This window comes from Eptesicus fuscus, chromosome 6, assembly GCF_027574615.1.
Source record: "Eptesicus fuscus isolate TK198812 chromosome 6, DD_ASM_mEF_20220401, whole genome shotgun sequence".
NCBI lineage: Eukaryota > Metazoa > Chordata > Mammalia > Chiroptera > Vespertilionidae > Eptesicus > Eptesicus fuscus.
Window position 1 is genome coordinate 13,360,883 of NC_072478.1, and position 21,955 is coordinate 13,382,837.

At 41.8% G+C, this 21,955-nt stretch overlaps 1 protein-coding gene and 1 pseudogene across 2 annotated transcripts in view; both read right to left on the reverse strand.

Annotated features, from left to right (window-relative positions):
• PPP3CC (protein phosphatase 3 catalytic subunit gamma) overlaps positions 1-21,955 on the reverse strand; it is a 106,816-nt gene that overhangs the window by 12,591 nt on the left and 72,270 nt on the right. For both annotated transcript variants that reach the window (XM_008151486.3, XM_008151488.3), the window contains exons 11-12: positions 7,318-7,399; positions 6,623-6,720 (exon numbers count right to left, since the gene is read on the reverse strand). In XM_008151486.3, coding sequence (XP_008149708.1) covers positions 6,623-6,720; positions 7,318-7,399 — 180 coding nt within the window. The remainder of the gene's footprint in view (positions 1-6,622; positions 6,721-7,317; positions 7,400-21,955) is intronic.
• Positions 5,512-5,611, reverse strand: LOC114235130 (U6 spliceosomal RNA; annotated as a pseudogene).

Genomic DNA, 21,955 nt, shown 5'->3' on the forward strand with positions numbered 1-21,955 from the left:
ATCCTGCTACATTGCCAAATTCATTTATTAAGTCTATTAGTCTTTTGACGGAGTCTTTCGGATTTTTTATGTACAATATCATGTCGTCTGCAAATAAAGACAGCTTTACTTGTTCTTTTCCAATTTGGATGCCTTTTATTTCTTCTTCTTGTCTAATTGCAATGGCTAATACTTCCAGTACTATGTCAAACAGGAGTGGTGAGAGTGGGCATCCCTGTCTTGTTCCTGTTCTTAGGGGAAATGTTTTTAGTTTTTGTCCATTGAGTATGATGTTTGCTGTGGGTTTATCATATATAGCTTTTATTATGTTGAGGTATGAGCCTTCTATTCCCACCTTGTTGAGAATTTTTATCAAGAAAGGGTGTTGGATTTTGTCAAATGCTTTTTCTGCATCAATTGATATGACTATGTGATTTTTATCTCTCAATTTGTTTATGTGATGTATCACGTTTATTGATTTGCGGATATTGTACCATCCTTGCATTCCTGGGATAAATCCTACTTGGTCATGGTGTATGATCTTTCTGATGTACTGCTGGAGCCGATTTGCTAGAATTTTGTTGAGGATTTTGGCATCTATGTTCATGAGGGATATTGGTCTGTAATTCTCTTTCATTGTGTTGTCTTTATCTGGTTTTGGTATTAGGGTGATGCTGGCTTCATAGAAGGAGCTTGGAAGCGTTCCTTCCTCTTGAATTTTTTGGAATAGTCTGAGGAGGATAGGTTTTATTTCTTCCTTGAATGTTTGGTAAAACTCTCCTGTGAAGCTATCAGGCCCCGGGCTTTTGTTTGCCGGAAGCTTTTTGATGACTGCTTAATTTCATCCATAGTTATTGGCCTATTGAGCTCTTTAGATTCTTCTTGATTGATTTTTGGAAGGTTATATTTTTCTAGGAATATGTCCATTTCCTCCAGGTTGTCCAGTTTGTTGGAATAGAGTTGTTCGTAGTATTTTGTAACAATCCTTTGTATCTCAGCGGGGTCTGTTGTTATTTCACCTCTTTCATTTCTGATTTTGTTTATTTGGGTCCTCTCTCTTTGCTTCTTGGTGAGCCTGGCTAGAGGTCCATCAATCTTGTTTATCCTTTCAAAGAACCACCTCTTGGTTTTGTTGATCTTTTGTATTGTTTCTTTGGTCTCTATGTCATTTATCTCCGCTCTGATCTTTGTTATTTCCTTCCTTCTGGTTACACTGGGCTTTTCTTGCTGCTCTTTTTCTAGCTCTTTGAGTTGTAAGGTTAAGTAATTTATTACCATTGTTTCTTGTTTTTTGCAATAGGCTTGTAGAGCTATGAACTTCCCTCTCAAGACTGCTTTCGCTGTGTCCCATAGATTTTGGATTGTTGTGTTTTCATTGTCATTTGTTGCCATGATGTTTTTTATTTCTTCCTTGATCTCTCTGGTGACCCAGTCATGGTTTAATAGCATGCTGTTTAGCCTCCATGTGTTTGATTTCTTTGGATTGTATTTATTGTAGTTGATTTCCAGTTTTATGCCACTGTGGTCTGAGAAGACGCTTGATATAATTTCTATCTTCTTGAATTTGAAGAGACTTTGCCTGTGACCCAGCATATGGTCTATCTTTGAAAATGACCCATGTGCACTTGAGAAGAATGTATATTCTGTGGCTTTGGGGTGAAATGTTCTAAAGATGTCAATTAATTCCATCTGGTCTAGTGATTCATTTAGGATTGCTGTTTCTTTGCTGATTTTTTGTTTAGAGGATTTGTCCAGTGGTGATAGTGGGGTATTAAAGTCTCCTACTATGATTGTATTGCTATTACTCTCTCCATTGAAATCTTCCAGGAGTTTTTTTTATGTATTTGGGTGCTCCTATATTGGGAGCGTATATATTTACCAGAATTATTTCTTCTTGTTGGATTTCTCCCTTTAGTATTATGAAGTGGCCTTCTTTATCTCTTGTTATGGCATTTACTTTGAGGTCTATTTTGTCAGATATAAGTATTGCTACCCCAGCTTTTTTTTCATTTCCATTTGCCTGAAAGATATTTTTCCATCCCTTCACTTTCAATCTGTGTGAGTCTCTTGTTCTGAGGTGGGTCTCTTGTAGACAGCATATATATGGGTCGTGTTTTTTTATCCATTCAGCTACTCGATATCTTTTGATTGGAGCATTTAGTCCATTTACATTTAAAGATATTACTGAAAGGTATTTGTTTGTGGTCATATCTATTTTTGTGTCTATATTCCTTCTTACCTGTTTATTTCTTCTTTTTACAGTATTCCCTTTAGCAATTCTTGCATTGCTGGTTTGGTGGTGATAAACTCCTTAAGCCTTTTTTTATCTGCAAAGCTCCTGATTTCCCCTTCAATTTTGATTGATAGTCTTGCTGGATATAGTATTCTTGGATTCAGTCCTTTGCTTTGCAACACTTTGTATACCTCCGTCCATTCACTTCTAGCTTGTTGTGTTTCTGTTGAGTAATCATTTGACAATCTGATGGGTGTTCCTTTGTAGGTAACTCTCTGTCTCTCTCTTGCCGCCTTTAAGATTCTCTCTTTATCATTTATATTTGCCATTGAAATTATGACATGTCTTGGTGTGGGTCTTTTGGGGTTGATCCTGCTTGGGACTCTCTGTACTTGCGTAACTTTTATCTTTCCCATATCCGGGAAGTTTTCTGTCATTATTTCTTCAAATAAATTTTCTAATCCCTGCTGCTCTTCTTGTCCTTCTGGCAGCCCTATTATACGCATGTTACTTCGTTTCACGTTGTCCCGAAGCTCCCTTAGGCTTTCCTCCTGCTTTTTAATTTTTTTCTCCAATTGCTGTTCAGATTGAGCTTGTTTCTGTACCTGATCTTCTAACTCACTAATTCGGTCCTCTGCTTCTTGTAGTCTACTGTTGAAACTTTCCATGGTGTTTTTGATTGTAGCTATATCACTTTTCATTTCTTCCTGATTCTTGCATAAGTTGTTTATTTTCTCATCCATCCGATGTATAAATTCCACAACCATTACTCTAAACTCCTTTTCGGTCATGTTGCAAGCTTCAGTTTCACTGATTTCCTTTCTTGGCGACTCCACATTTTCTTTCCTCTGTGAGTTATTTCGTTTCCCCATTCTGGCTATCACCAGAAAGCTCAAGCTTCTGTTTGCGTGGACCTGGGCCGTGTGCTGTGGGGACTTCGCTCCACCCGAGTTTCACTGAAGTGCTCTGACACTAGGACGTGTGGCTGCCTTTGGTTGGTGGGAACCAGACTTGCCCAGGGTCAGTGTCCCCAGTGTTCCGTGTGGTCTCGTGTGCACACTTAGAATCAGGGGCCCTGTCTGCACCACACTGTTGCTATGTGCCGAAAATGAGATCCTTAGCCTGTGCCGGGAGTCAGAGTTTCCCTGTGTCTGCACCAAGACTAGAGTGTCAGAGTCTCTGTTGCCTTGTGCGGTTTCTCGTTGAGACTCAGGGTCCCTGTGTGTGTGTATGCACCAACAATTGGGGTCGCTGGCTCTTAGTGTGAATGCGCTGTGAGTCAGGGATCCCAGGCAGCTGTGTCCGGCGTGCCAAATTCCCTGAAGTGGAGCTGCGTCCTGTGTGTGCTCTCTCTACTGAGCCAAACCGGCTAGGGCGCACACTCTTAATTTCCTGAAGGTGAGCTGGTTCCGTGCACTCTACCAGAGTCCCAGAAGGGGGGCGGAGTCTGTCCTGCGCGCCAAATTCCCCAAAGGGAAAGCCCCTCTGTGCAAGCACTAAGATTCCCCTAAGGGAGAGCTGTGACCCACAAGCCAAATTCCCCCAAATTCTCCGAAGGGGAGCCCTCTGTGCGCACTGACAGATTTCCCCAACAGGGAGCTGATTCTGTCCTGCGCGCGCACCAAATTCCCTGAGCGGGAGAAAGTCCCTGTGCAAAGTTCTGCGGCTTGGGCGAGGGGCGGATCTATCCGTTACAATGGCGCTGTCTGCGCGCCTGCGGGGAGGGGGATAGGCTCTTTGACTCACGGAATTCTGCCGGGAAGTCTGGATTCTTGTTGTTTGTTGGTCTGAAGCTGTGATAGCAGTTCTCTGTCCCCAGTGGCTGCAGGGTCCTGGTTTGTGTCAGAAGCCAGGATCTGAGTCTCAGGCAGCTCTGTTTCTCAAGATGGCGTGGTCTCCGCGTCCGCAACAGCCGCGGAGATGTGTCCGCTTTGTGCGCGGGGCTCCGCCGTCTAGGACTGCCCGGTTAGGCAGCCCCTTGGAAGACGTGCAGAATCTAACTGACCCTAGCTTATACACACACACACCACACACGTCTACACTCTTCTCTATGGGTTCCTCACTCACACTCTCTCTCTCCCTACCTTCCTGCCGGTTGCCATCTTTAATCCTCGGCTTTCCTCTTTATTTTGGCTACTAAAAAGCTTAGATCACATCTGTGGCTGTCTAGTGGCTTTTTGTTTGTTTTGTGCTCCAATTTCCAAGTATATTTATTTTATTTCACTTGCTGTAATTTACACCAGCCCCTCTTGGAACAAGGTGGGACCTAAATGAGTATATGCTATAAGGTCATGTGGGCTATTGTTGATTGAAAGCTCTCCAAGTAAAGTTATATGAAAAATAAAAGGTCTTATTCAGCTAATGCTCCAGAGTTTGCCAATGAACCTGTGGAACTGACACTTCCTCTAAGTGGCAGGTGACAAAGAAAAGAGAAAAACTTAAGTAGAAACAATTCAATACAACAAGGGAGGAGGACAAAAAGGCAATGAAACTCTAGTTTGATTTGTTAATGCTTCAACTCCATTTTTCATGACCAGAATTAGTCATCCAATAACATGATCTCATGTTTCTTCCCAGTGCTTGACTAGATCTATGTTAATCTGCCAAACATGAATCTTTTCATTCCAGGGTTCCATAAAGCCCTCTCCTTAGAAGTCAATGCCCATATAATTTTTAGAAGGGACACTCTGGTTGGAGAGGTGACTGTGGCACTGGAGTAGGATATGTCTTGTAGGCAACTACCACCCAGATAGTGATACAGAACATTCCTACTACTCCAGAAGTCCCCTGTGTCCCTTCTGGGCCAATACTCTCCCTCTAAAGGAAGTGCCATTCTGACTTCTATTATCACTGATTAGTATGCCTGGTCCTGAACATCATATAAATCAGACAGTCGGTGTCTTTTTGTGTCTCGTTTTTTTAGTTCACCATAATGTCTGTGAGATTTAACCATGTTTGGCATGTATTTATAACGCTATTTTTTATTGTTGAGTAATAGCCCATTGTATACATATGACACATTTATCTATTCTACTATTTATTGATGGACATGTGGGTTGTTTCCCATTTGGGGCTATTACAATAAAGCTAAGATGGGCATTCTAATGCACAACCCTTGGTGGATATATGCACTAATTTCTCTTTGATAAATACCAGGTGTGGAACTGCTGGGTTATGGGGTAGACATGTTTTGCTTTACTGCCCAGTAAACAGTTTTCCAAAGTGGTTGAACAAGCTGGCCAGTCATGTATCTAGTTTCTAGTTCTCCACAAACTCACCAACACTTGGTATCGTCAGTTGTTGTTTTTTTATGTTTCACAAATTTGCGTGTCATTCTTGTGCAGGGGCCATGCTAATCTTCTGTTTCAATTTTAGTTTATGTACTGCCAAAGCGAGCACTTGTCAGACTTTTTCATTTTGATACTCTCTTCTGTGACGTGCCAGTTAAACTCTGGACCATTTTAAAAACATTGGTTGCATTTTTCTTATTGAGTTATAGTTATTTATTATATTCTGAATACAAGTCCTTTGTCACACTATGTATTGCAAAAATCTCCCAATGTATGGTTTGCCTTTTCCCTTTCTTAATATGCATTTTTTGTGAATAGAAATTCTTAATTTTAATAAAATTTAATTATTTTTTCTTTTAAGGTTAGTACTTTTGTGTTCTATTTAAGGGCTCTTTATCTGCCTCAATGCCTATTCTTCATTCTTTCTCTTAGAGGAATTTTACTGCTTTTACCTTTTACATCTAAGTTGTAATTCATTTTGAATTGATTTTTTGTATATGAAGAGAAGGGTCAAGATTAATTTTCCCCCAGTAGAACATCCAGTTGCTCCAGTAACATTTATTGAAAGAAGTCCCAATTAAAAAAATTATTTTATTTTTTAACTAAAGTATAGTTGACATTTAATCATATATTAGTTTCAGGTGTATAACATAGTGATTCTACATTTATATACCTTATGAAGTGATCACCATGATAAGTCTAGTAACCACCTGTAACCATACATAGTTATTACAATATTATTGGTTATATTCCGTGTGTTGTACATTGCATCCCCGTGACTTATTTTATAATTAGAAATTTGTACCTTTCTCCCCCTTCACCTTTGTGCCCCTCTCCTCCCCCTTCCCTCTGATAACCATCAGTTTGTTCTCTGTATGTATGAGTCGGTTTGTTTAGTTTGTTGATTTTTTAAAATATTCCACACATAAGTGAAATTATATGGTGTTTGTCTTTCTCAGTCTTACTTATTTCACTTAGCATAATACCCTCCAGCTTCACTCATGTTGTCACAAATGGCAAGATTTCATATTTTTACTGAGGGAGCCCCAATTTTTCATTTTATCTGACTGCTAGGTAACAGGAGCACCCCTTCCTTGAAAGGAGCATTCCTCATACTCACCTGTCTCAATAGTCTGCTTTCCCCCTGAGAGGACACCCAGAGGAAGTGTCCCTGTAGGAGTCAGGCCCTTGAGAGTCAGCACACTCTCACTTTCTTCCCTGCGAAGGAAGAGCAAAGCCCTGAGTTAATGCCAGGTGTCTACCACTCAGCAATTCAAAGGTACTCAAAGGAAGATACGATGCATAGGGATGGAGAACAGGTTCTCCTTCTCCCTACCCCTTCCCTGAACCAGAGAAAGGGATGTTTTCTCCAAATATTCCAATTTTAAAGAATCTTCCAGGTCTTGCTTTTCAATTAAGGACACTCAATAACCAGGTGCGATTCTAATGCTTCCCATGTATTATCTCATTTAATCCTCTTAGTAACCATATAAAGGAGGTTTTGTTTTAAATCACTCTTTTATAGACAAGAAAAATGAGGCATAAGATCACACAGCTAAGAAGAGGTAGAGCCAGGATGTATTCAGAGGTAACCTGGCTCCAGAATCCACACTAAACCACTACATTTGAGTTCATACCAAGTGAATGTTTACCAGAACACTGCTAGTCATTTTAACATATAGATCTGATTCTAATCTGCACTTGACTTACAGTTCTAATACCAAATTCTAATTCTAAAACTTCTGTTCCGAAACCAGCTTCTAATGTCCCCTCAAAATGCTTTTATTCCCACACATGAACGACAGACATCCTTACCGAAGAACTGAAAAGACTCGTGCCATCTTCCCAATGGCTCTGATTTTATTCTTGATGATCTCCTTTCGAACTGTAGTGATGCCTTTGAAAATACAAAGAATTCGTAAATTAAAGGAATGTGTTAATATATTAAGTTTAAAAAATACAGGATGAAGCATCTTTCTAATTTAAAGAAACTGTCATAAAAAAAAGAAGAAAAGAAATCAAGGCTCAAGTTTGTTTAAATAAAAATCCCAGGAAGTTCTGAGGAGCAAGAGAAAAAAATAACCACAAGAGAAAAAGATGAAGTAAAAGATGTAGGGGCCACATGGGCACATCTATGAGAGGTAGGAACTTATTTGCGGTTCTGAAATGTAGAACACAGAGAAGAGTGTAACACACATATAAACAAAGACAGTTGCTACAGCAAAGATCTCTTTTGAGAATGCTGTGGCCACCTTAGGATGCAGGGTTTGGCCTGTGAATGGCAAGTGATGATTTAAGCAGTTGTCTTCTGCACATAAACACAGCACTCAGGCACTCTCCAGGACTTAGTGAGGGCTAATTTCACTCTATAACAGTCACTTACAAACTGGCGAGAATTTCCTACCATTGACAACTGCGCAGTAAAATCATGATGGCGGGTTGAGGCTTTTCATAAACAACATCACAAAAGTTAATGCATGATTTAATGGCCTTTTCTCGTCTAAAATTCAGAAAACAGCTCACACATGAGAAGCCAAGGTCCAGCATGCACCATGAGACAACACTCAACAGCCAGAAAAAGAAATGTGGCCTCCCCCTCTTTACGGGCCCTCCCCTCCCCCCCCCCCCGCCCACATATCCCCCAGCTCTCAATATCCTACAGGATCATACAGCAGGTCTACAGAAAACATACACATCAAAACAGAAAGGGAGGATGGAGACCCTGTCTGAAGGTGTTCAACTACAACTAAAAAAGTCTAATAGACTTTTTAGTGGGACAGACAGTGAATATTAAGCTCTTAACACATTTTAGTATGATACCTTTCTGATAGCTTGAAATGTAGTGATCTTCAGGGAGAAGAGACACCAAGAAACAAGGAGATGAAGATAGGAATATGGGAAGAGCATTTAAGTTTACATGGAAGAGAGAAAAAAATCAAAGTGAAATGCAATGGGAGAAGCAAGCTGTTATCTTTATCAGCTCAGAAAAGAAACCCCCAGCATCCTGACAGCATGTTTAATTATGGATTTCTTGTCAGTCATTTTCCACTTCTTAAAGTTTATGGTTTTACATTAATTCACATCTATTATTATCCGACATGTTTTATCTCCAGAGATTATGAAAATAAAATTAGATTAAAAAAAGGTATTTTTTTTGTAGACCAAATGACATTGAAAACAAGGAACATAAACAAAGGACAGAACAAACAGCTTACAAACCTCTTAAGAGCATTACATTTTTTTAACGGATTCAATATATTCCCATATCTTTTTGGAGATATTAGTTTTTCCTTTTTTAAGTTTTATATTTTCTTCAGAATCTCAAGTTCATTCAAGTTGCCTTTTGCTGTTGTCTCTTAGAGACCTTCCTGAGCATCTGGCAATTCTTCATGTTTGCTCATGATTAAGAGTGAGGGACTCAAAAGCTTTCAGAGTTGGTGGGTAGACTGTTGACTTGGAGCTTTAGATAGAGTGATCAGATTGGGCCTATTTTAGAGAATTCTCTCTATCAGTATTGAGTATGCATGCATATAGTCACCTATTTCAATTCTTTTGGTAAGGTACTGATCCCTCAATTGCATGGTATCCCCCCTCCAGAAATTGTTTGGTTTAGCCCTTAGAGATTAACCTCCAGACTTGGAGAAGAGGCAGTTGCTCACTAGCAACCAGGACTTGAACTGCCTTTCTAAAAGCTTTCACCCAGGCCACGTGCCCCTGGGTCTGGGAGAGGCCAAGCGTCCCTGGGTCCGGGTGAGACCATGTGTCCCTGGATCCGGGTGAGGCCTCGTGCACCTAGGCCCGGGTGAGGCCACGTGCCCCTGGGGCTGGGAGAGGCCAAGCGTCCCTGGGTCCGGGTGAGACCATGTGTCCCTGGATCTGGGTGAGGCCTTGTGCACCTAGGCCCGGGTGAGGCCACGTGCCCCTGAGTCTGGGAGAGGCCAAGCGTCCCTGGGTCCGGGTGAGACCATGTGTCCCTGGATCCGGGTGAGGCCTCATGCACCTAGGCCCGGGTGAGGCCACGTGCCCCTGGGTCTGGGGGAGGCCAAGCGCGCCTGGGTCCGGGTGAGACCATGTGTCCCTGGATCCGGGTGAGGCCTCGTGCACCTAGGTCCAGGTGAGGCCACGTGCCCCTGGGTCTGAGAGAGGCCACGCACCCCTGGGTCCGGGCGAGACCATGTGTCCCTGGATCCGGGTGAGGCCTCGTGCACCTAGGCCCGGGTGAGGCCACGTGCCCCTGGGTCTGGGAGAGGCCAAGCGTCCCTGGGTCCGGGCGAGACCATGTGTCCCTGGATCCGGGTGAGGCCTCGTACACCTAGGCCCAGGTGAGGCCACGTGCCCCTGGGTCTGGGAGAGGCCAAGCGCACCTGGGTCCGGGTGAGACCATGTGTCCCTGGATCCGGGTGAGGCCTCGTGCACCTAGGCCCGGGTGAGGCCACGTGCCCCTGGGTCTGAGAGAGGCCACGCACCCCTGGGTCCGGGCGAGACCATGTGTCCCTGGATCAGGGTGAGGCCTCGTGCACCTAGGCCCGGGTGAGGCCACGTGCCCCTGGGGCTGGGAGAGGCCAAGCGTCCCTGGGTCCGGGTGAGACCATGTGTCCCTGGATCCGGGTGAGGCCACGTGCCCCTTAGTCCGGGTGAAGCCGTGCCCCTGGGTCCGGCCGAGACCAAACCAGAGGGAGTCGGACCTACGTTACCACCATTTGTCCACCATCCAGAGCTGAGGGGTCAGTGCTGACATGTACACATAAGGAACTGGTGGACATTGAAATTGGGTCTCAAAAAAACTGTTGGTCCAGAAAGAAACTCACTACAGACTGATCCATCTGCCTGTCAGCGTAACTATTATTGCTCGTCTCACATTCAGTTCTCATAAGTATATATCTAGTGACATATGATCTCGCTCATCTAGGGGAAATGATGAACAACATAGACAGAGGAACAAGAACAGAACCAGAAGCAAGGAGGCATCGATCGGACTATCGGGCCTCAGAGGGAGGATAGGGGAGGGTGGGGGGAGGGGGAGAGTTCAACCAAAGGACTTGTGTGCATGCATATGAGCCTATCCAACGGTTAAGTTCAACAGGGGGTTGGGGCATGCGTGGGGAGGGGGGGGGATGGGAATGGGGGGATGAGGACAAATATGTGACACCTTAATCAATAAAGAAATTAAAAAAAAAAAAAAAAAAAAGCTTTCACCCAGTCTCCTTATTTAGGCTCAGTGACAATCTCCCTTCTTCCACCCAAACCACAGGCCCCAATTCTCTCAACTGGTGCTACCAATTCTTTTGCTTTTTGAGGATTCTGTGCTGGAGCTCAGCATTCCCCATTAGTAAGTTCAGGGTTAGCTTTCATGAATCAGCAAAGTCAGTTAATAATAATTCATTTTCTAGCTTCAGAAAGTGCTAGAAAAATCTCTGGGTTTGTAGGTTTATAAGTTTCTTAACTTTTAAAAAAAGTCCTCAACCAAAGAGAGAGGAGAGAGGAGAGAGGAGAGAGGGAGAGGGGGGGTGGGGGAGAGAGAGAGAGAGAGAGAGAGAGAGAGAGAGAGAGAGAGAGAGAGAGACCCTCACTGGCTGCCTTCTATATATGCCCTGACTGGGAATTGAACTAGCAGCAACCTTTTGGTGTACAGGACGATGCTCAAGCAACTGAGCCACTTGACCAGGTACTTTTTTAACCTTTGTTATTGTGAAGTATGATAAACATGCAGAAAAGTACACAAACATGTAACCCAGTGAGTTATTAAAAAGCAAATGTCCATATAATCACCACTCAGGTCAATAAATAGAACCTTGCCAGGACCCCACATGTCCCCCTTGGGCCCCTCCTAATAATTATAGTCTCTGTCTTCTCCCCAAAAATTATTCTCTCGAATTTCACTGGAATCATCTTCTTACTGTTTTTTATAGTTTTACCATGTAAGGATGCATCCACAAGCACTCGTTTTCGTTAACTTTATGTAATTGGAACAAATCAAATATGCGTTTCTGTCCAGTTTCTTTTGTTCAACATAGTAAGATTCACCCGTGATTTTCCTGTTGCTGTAGTTCAATGTCATTATTGTATACAATTCCACTATATAAATATGGCCCAACTTATTTCTCCTTTTTTAAAAAAAAAAAAAAATTTTATTGATTTTTTACAGAGAGGAAGGGAGAGGGATAGAGAGTTAGAAACATGGATCAGCTGCCTCCTGCAACACCCCCTACTGGGGATATGCCCGCAACCAAGGTACATGCATGTCCTTGACCGGAATCGAACCTGGGACCCTTCAGTCCGCAGGCCGACACTCTATCCACTGAGCCAAACCGGTTAGGGCTTATTTCTCCTTTATACTGTCAGTGGTCATTTGGGCTTATTCTAATCTTTGGCTATTTTGAATTAGGCTGGTGTGAATATTCCTGTGTACTTCTCTTCACTGCATGTAGTTCTGTTAGAGTACATGTATGTTCAACTTTGGATAACAGTTTGGCATTATCTACTAAAGTGGATGTACCAATTTGAACTTCAAGGTCTGACATTCCTGCTACTTCACAACCTAGCCAATATTTGGTGTTATTCATCTTTAATTTTAGAAACAATCTGGTGGGTATCTAAAATCATCCATTGTTTTAATTTGCATTTTCAGCCCTAACTGGTTTGGGTCCGTGGATAACAGCGTTGGCCCGCAGCCTGAAAAGTCCCAGGTTCGATTCCAGTCAAGCGCATGTACCTTGATTGCAGGCACATCCCCAGTAGCAGGTGTGCAGGAAGCAGCTGATCTATGTTTCTAACTCTCTATCCCTCTCCATTCCTCTCTGTAAAAAAATCAATAAAATATATCTTTAAAAAAATAATAATTTTAATTTGCATTTTCACAATTACCAATGTGGTTGAATCTCTTTTCATATTTTTCTGGACATCTGGATATCCTCTTTTGTGAAGTGCTTGTTCAAATCTCATCTTATTGATTTCTATGTAGTTCATTATATATTTTGGCAAGTCCTTTCTTGATTGCACTGCAAATATCCTCTCCCAATCTTTTTTCAAAAAATACTTTTATTGCCCTGACTGGTTTGACTCAGTGGATAGAGCATCGGCCTGCGAACTGAAAGGTCCCAGGTTTGATTCCGGTCAAGGGCATGTACCTGGGTTGCGGGCACATCCCCAGTAGGGGGTGTGCAGGAGGCAGCTCATCGATGTTTCTCTCTCATTGATGTTTCTGGCTCTCTATCCCTCTCTCTTCCTCTCTGTAAAAAATAAATAAAATATATTTTAAAAAATACTTCTATTGATTTCAGAGGCAGAAAGTGAGAGGGAGAGAGAAATGGAAACATCAATGATGAGAATCACTGATCGGCTGACTCTTGCACCCTCTGCCCACCCCCACGCCCACCCTGGGGATCAAACCCAAAACCTGGGCATGTGTCCTGACCAGGAATCGAACCATGACCTCCTGGTTCATAGGTAGATGTTCAACCACTTAGCTACCCCGCCTGGGCTCCTCTCTCACTCTTAATAGTATTTTTTGATAAACACAAGTCTTTACTTTTAACATAGTCCAAGTTATTAATAGTTCTTATATGGTTAGTGCTTTTTGCATCCTGTTTAAGAAATTTTCCTCTAACCCAAGATCATGAAGATATTTTACAATATAAATACTAGAAGATTTATTGTTTTGCCTTTCATATTGAATGTATTGATCCATCTGGAATGTACTTTTGTGCCTATAATATGATAGGGGTCAGGTTTAATTTTTACTCAAATAAATATCCTCAAACAATCTATGAAAAATACTATAATTTCCCTACTACTCTGCAGTGCCACGTCTGATGTAAATCAAGTGTCCATATATGTGTGGATCTATTTCTGGATTCTCGAGTCTGTTTTAGTGCTTGTCTGTCCTTCCACTAATAATTCTAATTACTCTAGCTTTATAGTAAACCCTCATATCATATAGAACAAATCCTCTTATTCTTCTTCAAGATTTAAACTATTTCCATATGAACTTTAGAATCTAACCTTGGCATTTCCATATAAAATCCTACCTAATAAAAGGGTAATATGCAAATAACCATCACTCCGCTATGCCCACGATTGGGCCGGTGGGAGGCTGGGTGGCGGGACTCGGGGTGGCCTATCCGGCTGTTGAGAAGATCAGGATGGCGGCGCCCAGTCCTCTTAGTTCCAGGGGTCCCTGGGGAGATCGCTGCCGGGGGGGGGGGGGGGTGGGGAATGGCCAGGCCCATCCAGCCGCTCCTAGGGGTCCCTGGGGAGATCGGCAACCCGGGGGGGCATGGCCGGGCTGTCCAGCCGCTCCCAGGGGTCCCTGGGGAGATCGGCAACCGGGGGGGGAGGCGGGGGGAGGCGCGTGGCCGGACCTGTCCAGCCGCTCCCAGAGGTCCCTGGGAACATTGCAGGCATGGGGTTGCTGAGACCCAGACCAGGCCTCTGGGCACAGTTTCATAGCTTTACGGAGACCTAGGGCAGAGATCTGCCTCATCTGCAGAGAGACAGAGGTTCTGCAGTGCCCCCAAGACATGGGTGGGCCCAGCCAGGGATCAAGGGGCATGGAAGGACTCCTGGAAGAGGAGCAAGGACCCTCACCCCTGAGGGTGGTGCCACCTCAGTGGAGGGGTGCTGCACTGCAGGGTACTGGACTGACTGATGTGATTCAGAGAAGCTCCCAGTGCTAACAGGCCTCGCTCAGGCGGCCTTCACACTTCAGAGGCAGTGACTCCTGCTCCTGCCTTGACCCAAAAGCAAGCCCGGGGTGCTCTGCCCCATGGCAGAGCATGCCTAGGCAGTGAGTGCGAAGCCTTCCACCTGCTCCGGAGAAGCGGGGGCAGTAAAGAATGGGGGGCAGGGGACGGGGAGAGGAAAGAATGTGGAGCATCCACAATGAAGAGGTGCTCGAGAAAGAGGCTTGGAAGCCTGACTGGAAGGTTTGTTCTGTTTGGTGGATGGCTGCCTCTTAGGAAGTGCAAAGAGCATGGCTCTGAGAGCTTCCTGTGTGCTGAGTCAAGTTCCACAGCCAACTGGAATTGGACTCAGTTTCCTGGTCTATAAAATGGGTGAAGCGTGTCCCAGTGCCTTCACTGAGCTTTGATGGCCAATTGAGATACTAATAAAGAAAAAGAGGGAAGAAGTGAGAAAGAAAAGGAAGGACGAGCAACACAAAAGAAAGACTGAAAGGAACCTATAAACCCATTGTCACTTAAATAGGGAATATAGTCAATAGTGTAATGATGGTATGATGCCAGGTGGTACTAGAAATATCGGGGAACACTTTGTAAAGTATATGATTGTCTAACCACTATTCTGTAACTAATATAAAACCTGAAACCAATACAAAATAATGTTGAATGTAAAGAAATGAAAATTGGAGTGAAATTTTTATAAATTTCAAAGTTTAAATAAAAGCTGTAAAGGAAGGAAGGGGAGAATAAAAATAGTGTTTTTCATTTTACCACTTCATTAAAAAGACAGTTGTCTTTATATGGTGCTTTTATACTTTTCTAAGTCATTATCTCATTTTAATTTCCGGGCAACTTAAAGACAAGATAATTATTCCCTCCACTATTCAAAGAACGGAAATCTTGGTGTCTGGTCCTAATGATTCAATCGTCAAGCCCTTATTGTAAAGCAGGGTTAGTAAAATTTTCTGTGCAGGGTCATATCTATACTAATAAAAGCCTTGCGGGTGATCAGGCTAGCAGGGGAGGGTATTTGGGGGCAATCAGGCCCGCAGAGGAGCAGTTAGGGGGCAATCAGGCCAGCAAGGGAGCAGTTAGGGGGCTATCAGGCAGGTAGGTGAGCGGTTAGGAGCCAGTGGTCCCGGATTGTGAGAGGGATGTCCAACTGCAGGTTTAGGCCCGATCCCTGTGGAATCGGGCCTGAACCTGCAGTTGGACATCCCCCAAGGGGTCCATATTAGAGAGGGTGCAAGCTGGGCTGAGGGACACCCTCCCCAGTGCACGAATTTCATGCACCGGGCCTCTAGTTTAGAATAAAATTGTTAATATTTGACTATGAATCCATATATCAATTTGGGAATAATTTATACCTTTCCAATACTGAATCTTCCAATAATTTATGAATATGGTATTTCTTGTTTAGATCTCTTTCAATTTCTCTAAAAATATCTTATATTTGTTGCTTAGGTATCACACAGCATTTGTTAAATTTCTTGTAAATAGAATATTAAAATTTTTTCATTTTGGCCCTAGCTGGTTTGGCTCAGTGGATAGAGCATCAGCCTTCGGACTGGGGGGGTCCCGGGTTCGATTCCAGACAAGGGCACATGCCTGGGTTGCGGGCTCGATCCCCAGTAGGGGGCGTGCAGGAGGCAGCCAATCAATGATTCTCTCATCATTGATGTTTCTATCTCCCTCTCCCTTCCTCTCTAAAATCAATAAAATATATATAAAAAAATTTTTTTTTTCATTTTGTTTGTTGCTGGTAAGTAGGAATACAAATGATTTTACTGATTTTTCTGTCCAGTAGCTTTACTACCTGCATTTATTGATTCTAATAATCTATAGATTCTCTTAATTCCCTGTACACATTCATATCAATAATGAATTTTATTTCTTCCTTTCCAATCTTTATACCTTGTATTTCTCTTTCTTGCCTTATTGTATTGGATACGACTTCTAATACGATATGGCATAGAGGTATTGACAGCTGGAACCTTTGTCTGATTCCAAACACTAAGGAAAGCTTTCAACACTTCACCATATGATGTTTGTTATAGGGTTTGTTTTTTGTTTTGTTGTTGTTGTATTTAATATGCTTTTATTGATTTCAGAGAGGAAGGAAGAGGGAGAGAGAGAAGCATTGAATGGCTGTGTCCTGCAGAACCCTCACTAGGGATTGAGCCCATAACCTGGGCATGTGCTCTGACCAGGAATCGAACCATGACCTCCTAGTTCATAGGTTGATGCTCAACCATTGAGCCATGCTGACCAGGCTGTTAGAGGTTTTTTATTAATATACTAAAGGCCTGGTGCACAGATTCGTGCACCAGTGGGGTCCCTTGGCCTAGCCTGCAGGGATTGGGCCGAAACCAGCTTTCTGATATCTCCTGAGGGGTCCCGGATTGCGAGAGGGCGCAGGCCAGGCTGAGGGACCCCACTGGTCTATAATCTGGGCCAGGGAGGGACCACGGGAGGGCTCCAGGAGTGTCCAGCCCGTCTCACCCAGTCCTAATCGGCTGGACCCCAGCAGCAAGTTAACCTATCAGTTGGAGCATCTGCCCCCTAGTGGTCAGTGTGTGTCATAGCAACTGGTCGAATGGTCAAATGGACACTTAGCATATTAGGCTTTTATACAGAGAGATTTGTCAGATTAAATAATTTTTTTCTCTCTCTAAAAAAAATATGATTTCTTCACTAAACCTCATTTAAGAAATCCATTGTAAATAAAAGATAAGTCTTATCTAATGCTGTTTCTACATCTACTGAGAAAATATCTTTTCTCCTTTTTTCTGTTAATGCAGGGAATTATTGTGGTTGATTTTTTAAGTAATAATTTTATTTTAGAATAATTTTCGTTGTACATAAAAGATATGAAGATAATATAGTTTCCTTATACCCCACACTCAGTATACATTATTACTATTTCCACTCTATATATTCCAGTATATGTTGTTTTTTTTTTATATATTTTTTTAATATATTTTATTGATTTTCCATAGAGAGGAAGAGAGAGGGACAGTTAGAAACATTGATGAGAGAGAAACATCAACCAGCTGCCTCCTGCAGACCTCCTACTGGGGATGTGCCCGCAACCAAGGTACATGCCCTTGACCGGAATCGAACCCGGGACCCCCCAGTCCTCAGGCTGACACTCTATCCACTGAGCCAAACCAGTCAGGGCTATTCCAGTATATGTTGATTGAATTTTGAATGTTAAATCTTCTAAGATTACTACTAGAATAAATCAACTAGGTTGGGCGGCATAAATCTTTTATGTATATTGTTCATTTCAATTTGCTTTAGTTTTGTTTAAGATTATTAGATCTATATTAATGTCCCTGTCATGTTTTAGTATCATAATCATACCGGCCTCATTAAGTAAGCTTATCTTTTTTATTCTTGGGATAAATTCATGTTAAGATTTGTGTTGTTTCTTTTTGAAATATTTGGTAAATGTGTTAAAGTTTTCTGCACTTGGCATTTTCTTCATAGAAAAATTTATCATTACAGATTTTATTTCTTGGTAGGCATGTGATTATTATGATTTTCTATATTGTTTTAATTTGGGTAAGTTTACTTTTCTAGGAATTTATCCATTTCATCTAAGTTTTAAAATTTATTGGTACAAACTTATTCTTGTTTTCTTAATGTGCATAGGATCAGTACTGGCACTGAATAACTATGTCATATCTTTTTTACTTGATAAGTCTTATCAAGAATTTATCAATTTTACTAGTCCCTTGAAAAGAGCATATTTTATTTCACTACACTTCTAAACAGTATTTTGTTTTCTGTTTTATTAATATTTCTCTTAACTTTTTATTTCATTCCATTTATGTTCTTTAGATTTAATGTTAACTTTCCTTTTGTTAACATCTTGAGATGAATGCTAATTTTCCATATTTCTTCTCTTCATATGCCTATAAGGTTATAAATTTTCCTCGAAGTATGGCTTTTGAGGAATAAAAATCCCTCACATTTTTATTCAAGTTTAAATTCAAGTTTTTAAGCACTGATTTTACAAATTATGGTATAAAGATAAACTAAATTACAATTTAATTTGTTCATGTAAATTGCTTTCAAAATACATCGCAGCTAAGATGTGTATTAGATTTTACATGCATTTAGAAGAAATCACACAGAAACATTTGCTTTTTTAATAAACTTGGTCATATCTCTTTTGGTCAGTCCACCACAGTCATGTGAGGTAAGAATTATCTGGATATTGTTTAAATTTTTTAAAAATACATTTTTATTGATTTCAGAGAGGAAGGAAGACGGGTAGAGATAGAAATATCAGTAATGAGCAACAATCACTGATCAGGTGCCTCCTGCAGGCCCCACACTGGGGATTGGGCCCAAAACCTGGGCATATACCCTGACTGGGAATCAAACCATGACCTCCTGGTTCATAGGTTGACACTCAACCACTAAGCCACACCGCTGGGCTGGTATTGTTTGCACATTGAACCATTCTGGGTGATGTTCATCTTCTCTGCTTTTAGGGAAACTTGGGACATGAAGCCAAATGTCTGATTAAAATTTTTGAAGGAAAATTCTTTGTAGATGGCATGTCTTTCACTTAATTCCAAGCATCCTGCTGCTTTACGATCAAGTATAGCATGGTCACTCTCCTATGCTGTCAACCATTGAGCATCTATGGACATGGTTAAAGTTTCAGTCAGCACAGGACTGCTTGACGAGCACTGCCTGCCCTCAAGTTCTAATATGTACTCGTTTCTATTTTCATTCAGTTCAAAATTGTTTCAAATTTTCTTTGTGATGTTATTTGAACCATGGGTTATTATATATATATATATATATATATATATATATATATATATATACACACACACACACATACTAGCGTTCCCGTTGCAGGAAAAATCCTGCAATAGGATTTCCTGCTGCACTCTACCCCGCCTCCGCTCCGCCCTTGCCGCTGGCCCCGCCTTCTCCTCCAGCCCGCCCGCGTTTCCCTTCGCCCCCGGCCCTGACTTCGCTCCTCCCTTCTCCTCCCCCCGCCCCCCTGGCTTGCTTGCTTCTTCGAAGCTTTACTCCCTTTTGCAGCTCTTGGCTTCTTTTGACACTGTCTTGATATGCAAATTAGCCGCCATCTTTGTTGGGGTAATTTGCATACTCGTCCTGATTGTTTGGTGGGCGTGGCTTGGTTGGTGGGCGTGGCTTAGGTGTAGCGAAGGTGCGGTCAATTTGCATATTTGTCTATTATTAGATTAGATATTTAAATCTCATAACATGTGGGGGTTTTCTAGTAATTTTTATTTTATTTTTTAAAAATACATTTTTATTGATTTCAGAGAGGAAGGGTGAGGAAGAGACAGAAAAATCAATGATGAGAGAGAATCATTGGTCAACTGCCTCCTGCAAGCCCCCTCCAGGGGATTGAGTCCACAACCTGGGCATGTGCCCTGATCAGGAATCAAGGACTCCTGGTTCATAGGTTGATGCTCAACCACTGAGCCATGCTGGCTGGGCAAATTGTATTTCTTTTAATTTTTGTTTTATATATTATGAATCCATGTTATTAGTTTCATACAAACTTAAAATTGTTACATCTTATTTTTGTTTTAGAATCTATTTCATGTAATCCTAATCTACCTACAACAGCTTTTCTTTGGTTAGTGTTTGATTTATACATTTATTCTTCTTTTACTTGCCAACTTTCTGTATCATTATGCTTTAAATCTGTCTCTTATTAAACATCATTGTTTTTTTTTTAAAAAACGCAGGCTGGGTAGCTCAGTTGGTTAGAGCATCATCCCGATACTACAAGGTTGTGGGTTCGATCCCCCCTCAGGTCACAAGCAAGAATCAACCAATGAATGTATAAATAAGTGGAACAACAAACTACTGTTTCTCTCTCTCTTTGAAAATCAATCAATAAATTTTTTTTTTAAATTTAAATCCTACTGGACAATCTTTTACTCATTTATATTTCATGAAATGGATATATTTATCATATTTGTTCTATTTGTCTTCCTGCTATATCTATCTTCCCTCCTTTCTTGCCTTCTTCTGGCTTATTTTTAAAAATATATTTTTATTGATTTCAAAGAGGAAGGGAGAGGGAGAGAGAGATAAAAACATCAATGATGAGAGAGAATCATTGATCGGCTGCCTCCTGCTCACACCCTACTAGGGATCGAGCCTGTAACCCCGGGCATGTGCCTTTGACTGTAACCGAACCCGCGACCCTTCAGTCCGCAGGCTGATGCTCTATCCACTGTGCCAAACCAGCTAGGGCTGGGTTATTTTTTATCATTCCATTTTTATTTTACTTTCTTAATTTACTTATTTTAGAGAAAGAAGAAGACAGAGAGATACAATGTTAACACACATTTCCCTTCTTCCCAGATGATCTATAATAATAAAAGCACAATATGCTAATTAGACTGGACGTCCTTCCGGACAAAGCCCGGGCTGTAGCCACGGGATTGAGGCAGCCGCTGCAGCTGCGAGGGAGGGATCAAGGCAGCTGCCCTCGGCTCTGAGGGAGGGATCGAGGCCTACTCTTGCACAAATTTCATGCATCAGGCCTCTAGTATACATACACTGAGTGGCCAGATTATTATGATCTCTGAACGCATAATAATCTGGCCACTCAGTGTATATGCTATATAATAAAAGTCTAATATGCAAATTGTCCCCTCAACCAGGAGTTCGACCAGCAGGCAGGCCGGCCAACTGCCCATGTCCCCTTCCCCTGGCCAGGCTGGCCGGACCCAACCCATGCACGAATTCATGCACCAGGCCACTGCCAACTATTATTGTCACCTATTTTAATTCTGTTTTTTAAATCTAATAAAACATTATTATTGTTGTTTAATAAAGTCTATATTCCTTTGATTTACCCACATATTCTCTACTATTTTTACTCTTTATTCCAGAATCTCAAAGCTTCCATCTGGTATTTTTCTTCTACTCAAATAATATTCTTCAGAATTTCATTGAGTGTGGGTCGCCTGGTAATTTTCATAGTCAATGTTTTAATGGAAGAATATCTGAAAATGTTTATTTCCTCTTCATGCTTTTTAAAAATATATATTTTTACTGATTTCAGAGAGGAAGGGAAAAGGATAGAGAGATAGAAACATCAATGATGAGAGAGAATCATTGATCACTGCCTCCTGCAGACCCCCTATTGGGGATCAAGCCCACAACCCAGGCATGTGCCCTTGGCTGGAACTGAACCTGGGACCCTTCAGTCCGCCAAACCAGCTAGGGCTCCTCTTCATTCTTGAAGGGTATTTCTACTTGATGTAGAATCCTAAATTACCAGTTAGCCTATTTCAGTGCTTTGAATATGTTATTACATTGTTTCCTGCTTCTATTGTCAGCTTAATTGTTCTCTTTTGAAAGTAATCTTTTTGCTGGCTGCCTAAAGATTTTTTTCTTTCATCTGAAGCACTTTTACTATGATGTGCAGTCTAGGTGTTGTTTTCTTTATATTCATTTTGCTTTGTTGTAATTTTTACTTGGCTGCACTTTTGCTCAAGAACTGGTTTACTTATAGACGTCTTCTATCCCATACGTAAAAGTATTCACAAGCTCTGCGCTATCTGCTCTGCACCTTCCATGTGGAATTTGAAGCATAAGTATGTGCAGGACTCTCCTCTGTATGCTCTAAGTAAGCTAGGCTTTCTCCACTCTACAGAGCTTATCCTAATAATTGAATCACCTTAGCACAGAGCTTGGAGAGAATGAGACAGTCAGAGGTTTATGCTCAGGTGCCACCATCCTTCCTGAATCTTCTG